This window comes from Euprymna scolopes, chromosome 20 (genome assembly GCF_053919585.1).
Source record: "Euprymna scolopes isolate OS-2025 chromosome 20, ASM5391958v1, whole genome shotgun sequence".
Classification (NCBI taxonomy): Eukaryota; Metazoa; Mollusca; class Cephalopoda; order Sepiida; family Sepiolidae; genus Euprymna; species Euprymna scolopes.
The window spans coordinates 89,935,099-89,941,098 of NC_136501.1; the positions used below are offsets into that span (position 1 = coordinate 89,935,099).

Sequence of the window (6,000 nt, forward strand, 5' to 3'; positions counted from 1 at the left end):
AATTGACCAAGTTGTATCAAGTACCACTTTGAATTCTTTGAACGTCTACAAACTGTGTGTGTGTGTGTGTGTGTGTGTGTGTGTGTGCAAATTCGTTGGTGTGCACTACATTTTTATCCCAGCCAAAGAAATGTGTCTGTACATCTATAATGTCAAAATAATGTCTTTTTTCTACTTATAACAGGCAAACCCTCAAGACCCAAAGGTCCAATCAAGATCTTTGATGTCCAAAGAACTGAAATTGGAGTTTCTTGGAAATATCCAGAAGATGACGGCGGTTCTCCTCTGACTGGTTTCATTGTGGAGAAGAGAGAAGCCGGAAGACAATATTGGAGTACTGTAGAGCAAGTGCAATCGAATATCACCAGTTACATGGTTCAAAACTTGACACCTAGCAATGAATATGAGTTCAGAATCATTGCCGTCAATAAAATTGGACACAGTGAACCACTTATTACTGAAGGTGCTACACTGGCTGAAAGTCCATTTGGTAAGTTTTTTTAAACCTCTTATCGTTCATTTTTTTTCTTTTAATTACTCAAGATTTCTTTTTCTTAATTATCTCTTACGAAAAAATCAATTCAGTCTCCTTTAAAGGCTAAAAACGAAATATTTAAACACAAATGTGTAACAATCATTGAATTTAAAATCGATGAAAAAGAAAAGGTGGCATCAAACGGGAAGGAAGAAAAACAGAAAGAAAAGTTACTCTCTCCTCTTAGATAACCTTTTATTGTATATGTACGTCTCTTTCTTGCCAACAATGTTCTGTATTAATTTAAATGATTTCTCTTGAAAACTAATAAACAAATATTTTAAGAAAATGTTTCTCAATTTATCCTTTTTTCATTGAATCAATTTAATTAGTGTTAATATCAACAAAACTAATATACATATATATATATATATATATATATATATATATATATATATATATATATAAAGTAGTAAAATAAAATTACAAATGAATAACACAAAACATGAATTTATTATGAACTGTTTAAAAAATACTTTTACAAACAGATGTCTTTGTGTCTTTTGTCTGTACTATATATACAATATTTCAAAATATTATCTTGTATTAATACTAAAAATAACAGTAAATCGTTTTGATGATATATATCGCTGGAGGAATATATTCAGTATAAATTAATTCAGATTAAATGATGGTAAACACACAAAGTATTATAACACGTTTATTGCACAAAAAGAGATAATGTAATAAACCAGATATTTATGCTGGAATGATATCTTGAATAATGTATTATCAAGATTTACTTACTTCCCACTGGTTACCGCTTGTGTCTTTTATAGACTGAGTAATCTATTCTCATAGAGTGGCAGGATCTTTCAATATATCATGATAATATAAGGATGATAGATGAAAAATACTTTCACACGTATGCATTTAAATATCAATTAAAGTTTTATTTATTATTTGTAGATGTTCATTGGAAAGAAACATTGAAAGTTAATATCAACAAAACTATTGCGCATATATATATATATATATATATATATATATATATAGAGAGAGAGAGAGAGAGAGAGAGAGAAAGAGAGTGAGAAAGTAGGAAAATGAATTATAAATGAATAACACAAAATAAATTTATCATTAACTGTTAAAAAAATAGTTATGAAAATTAGGCAGATGTCTTTGTGAAATCCATTTATTCATTTAGGTATAAATCAATGTTTTTTTTTTATTATTTGCAGGTGTCCCTGGTCGTCCGAAAGGACCATTGGAAGTTATTGCTGTATCTTACAACTATGCTGATTTGCAATGGAAAGCTCCAGATAGCGATGGCGGCAGTCGAATCACTAAGTATATTATTGAACATAGATCTGCATCCCGTTATGTTTGGCAAAGGAGTGGAGAAGTTGATGCGAATGTCAACATTTTCCGTGTGATGGGATTAAATGAAGGCACAGAATACTTCTTCCGAGTTATTGCTGTGAATGCCGAAGGAGAAAGTCCACCATTGGAAACACAGGATGTTACTGTGCCACGAAAGGAAATCGGTATGTAATGTCAATTTTTATAAAAAATATCTATGTGATCAAAACTAATTAAATAATTTGAATTAATTAAATAATTAATAAATTTATTAATTATTTAATCAAATAATTAATAAATTTATTTAATTCATATTTAATTAATTGGAATTTATTTTAATTACTTTATTTTAATGATTTTATTATTACGTTTGGATTAATTAAATTAATAAAATAATTTTAATTAATTTAATTAAAGATTAATAAAAAAAATATGAAGCAATTGCTCATATCTCTGTATATGTGTAGTTCTAGCCTCTCTGTGATTTACTATAGTTTATTTACTATTAATTATTTGTTGGAATTCAAAACATAAAAACATAAAAAACCTAAAATAACTTTTTTAAATCCTATTTAAAAGATAATTTAATTACGAAATTAAATTAGCCATAATGCTTTTCGGTTCATTTGTAAATAAGTTAATGTGTAAACTTATAATAATCTCTTTCGGTTTCTTTGTAAACAAGCCAGCTATTTTCATCTTTTGTTAATAATTGTTAATAATTGACCCCAAAAATATATTACTCTGTGACCCTAAAAATTTTCAAAAGAATCTGGTAAATTTAAGCTGTTTAGTATTATTTGCTTTATGCATCAAAGATTCATAGAAAAATTTGGAAGCTATTTGCATCCAATAATTATATAACTTGACATTAAAATAACATAATCTTAACAAAATTAGTTATTATTTTATAACAGTTTTTATTTTTCAATTATTTAGCCACCATGTAATAATTAAATTTAGCTTTCAAAATCTTATTAAAAAATAGAAATAATGCTAAAAGAGATTCCCGTTTAACCCCGAGTAGGTATCACTTATAATTAATAAATGTTTATAGATAGAGAAGTAAATATTTATAATATGTTGAGTTAATTTGTATGAAACATTGCATGTACTATGTATGTAGACGAGCCATAGATTATCACAATGCAAGAAATGGAAATATGACAGTGTTGAAAAGGACAGAAAAAAAGTAATTTTTTTTCTTTTCTTTTTTTAAGTAAACCTTGATTTAATCACAACTTCTATACAGGGATATAATGTATATAACTGTGTTCAATAATATATTTCGAGATAAGACCTCTTTATCAAATAGTGGGTGTTTCAAATCTCCTGAAACTTATGTGGATTTAACCGCTAGTTATATTTTTTCTCAAGATTGCAATATTTCCATATTTTGCATTATTGATAAATTTCTATAACTCCTCTCACTCTCTCTCTCTCTCTCTCTCTCTCTCTCTCTCTCTCTCTCTCTATATATATATATATATATATATATATATATATATATATATATATATATATATCAGATACAATGATTCAAGCAAAGCACATCGCCTGATTATAAATATTTTTATTTTATGATTTATTAGTATGCAAAAAAGAGAAAGTATTTACAACTGTATCTACTCCACAATAATTGTTTTGTATCAATTTCTTTCTAGTTCCACCTGGTCCTCCTTCCGATCTCAAGGCTACTAGGATCGGCAAAGATTACGTCACTTTGGAATGGCGACCACCAAAAGACGATGGCGGATCCAGAATTACGAAGTATATTGTCAAAAAGAGGAAAGATAGGAAAGATCCTTGGGATCGTGTGATGACTGTTGATTCAATTGAACGTCTCTGGAAGGTAACTGACCTATCAGAAAACATTGGTTACTATTTTGCTGTAGCCGCAGAGAACAAAGCTGGAATCGGCAAAGACAAAGAGCTAATTGAAGCCATTATTCCACAGAAAGAACCAAGTAAGTAAAACTTATATTTAAAATGTTCATTTTGTTTCGAAAAACTCAAAATAAACTAGCACTCCCAGCACAGGAAGATGTGACACAAAGTCATGTGGGGAGGCTTAAAAATCAAGTCATCATCGTATCGTATGAATCCAAAAATTCTGTTGCTGGCATTGGTTTTCCTGATATTTTTCTAGTTAGAAAGTCATGGAGAGAGGGGACTTTGTTAAGTATTCTGTACTTTCATCTAGAACAATTTAATAAATTTGGGAAACTGAAACTCTCGTTCAAGTTATATTATGGATGAAGCTTAATATCAGGAATTGAATCTGATCAAACATCGTTTGCTGCGGACTTTGAGTCGAGCATTTTTCTGGTTTGCCACAAATAAATCACTCAGCTTACCAAAATAAAATTATAGGGGCAAATAACTCTGATTAAAAACATGAAATAGCCAGAAATCTCATTATATAGGTAAGGGGGATGTATGGAGCATTCTGATTTATGGAGTTAGAGAGGTCAAGTCAGTATAAACGGTCAAGATTTTAGCAATTTATTTTTTCGTATCAAGCTGGGTATCACTTCACAATCAAGGATGTAACGTGAATCGATTGAACTCAGGCCAAGGAAGCTGTCTGAACCAATATGATGCAAAAATACTTTAAATTAGAGATGAGGGCAGTGCACCACCGAAAATCTTCCTTGATGTATTTAAAATAGATTTTGAACTGAGATTGAGTTATGTTTGAAATATATATGATTGTATGTATGACTGGTTTGTGAGAGTCAGGGTGGTCGGTACTAATGTAGGAAATTATGAAATAGAATGAAAGTGACTGTTAATTTCTAGACACATGCATCAGCTATTGGCAGCAATTGTGATCATATTGGAATGATATGTAAAGCCTGTGTTCATAGTCCTATGGTGTCCAGATTTAGAGGGAGAAAATCAACTTATATATATATATGCGTGTGTGTGTGTGTGTGTGTGTGTGTGAGAGAGAGAGAGAGAGAGAGAGAGAGATTACTGAAGTAGTTTCAAAATTCTAAGAAAACTAATGTCCTTCGTCTATCATATTTTTTAGCTGTTCCTTCAAGACCACTGGACTTGGAAGTGGTTGAAATTCAACGCACAGCAATCAAGATTAAATGGAAAACTCCAAGAGACGATGGTGGTGCACCTATTACTGGATACATTGTGGAAAAGAAGAATCCGAAATCCAAATTTTGGACGAAGGTTGAAATTGTAACCCCATCTACACTACAATGCAACTGTACTAACCTTTATGAAAAGGCATTGTATCAGCTACGGGTTGTGGCTGTCAATCGAATTGGAAACAGTCCTGCTCTAGAAACCGATGGTTCTATTCTTGTAAGAAGTCCATTTGGTACGTATATATTACTTTTTAATTTTAAATTACTATAGAAAATTAAAAAAATAACAACTTTATCCTCATGTGAAGCAAGTAAAACGCGACTTATTGAAATAGACTTTTATTTTTGGTAAATATTTTATGTTAACTTTATCATGTACTCTCCACATAAACTCTTATTTTGTTTATTTTCAGTGATTTCTCAAAATGGTATTGTATTACCTGGACTACTGCTCTCATCTTGAGTATTATTTTCACAAGGTTTTGGCCGATGTAACTTATTGAATTTAGAAATCTTTCTGTTGAACTCAAGAATCTGTACATAATTTTGAATGGAACCCTTTATTTAATCCACATGATAGCATGCTCTTGTTCTATTAGCCATGACCAGATAAAAACCTTAAGTAATTCGCAGTTGTATTTTTTAGTATCGCCCACACTCAGGATCGAACCTTCAAGCTCCAGAGAACTGAATTAACTTAGTACTTTATCCGTTACACCACGAGTCGATGTGAACAATTCTAGTATGAATTTTATCAGCCTTAAACCTATTGTTTTTTTGTTTTTTGTTTTTTTTAGATGTGCAGTCTTACTACTTATTACTATAGATCACTATTTATTACTTGGAGTGAAATAACGAACTGCCACTAGCGTTTAATGCAGTGCTCTTTGTATAAACAAATGGAGCTAGGCATTTGGACAATGTTTAATCATCGTAATTTCACATATCCGTCTTAGCAACACAAACTATTGCCTAGGTGATCAAGTTTGAATCCTGGCTTAAGGTAGTTGCTAATCTAGCCGCACTGAAAAGCTGTGATATATATATATATTCTGC

The 6,000-nt window shown here is 30.5% G+C and overlaps 1 protein-coding gene across 12 annotated transcripts in view; it reads left to right on the top strand.

Annotated features, from left to right (window-relative positions):
* LOC145241637 (titin-like) overlaps positions 1-6,000 on the top strand; it is a 698,616-nt gene that overhangs the window by 524,974 nt on the left and 167,642 nt on the right. For all 12 annotated transcript variants that reach the window (XM_080104717.1, XM_080104725.1, XM_080104729.1 and 9 more), the window contains 4 exons: positions 185-490; positions 1,717-2,022; positions 3,502-3,804; positions 4,875-5,177. In XM_080104717.1, coding sequence (XP_079960843.1) covers positions 185-490; positions 1,717-2,022; positions 3,502-3,804; positions 4,875-5,177 — 1,218 coding nt within the window. The remainder of the gene's footprint in view (positions 1-184; positions 491-1,716; positions 2,023-3,501; positions 3,805-4,874; positions 5,178-6,000) is intronic.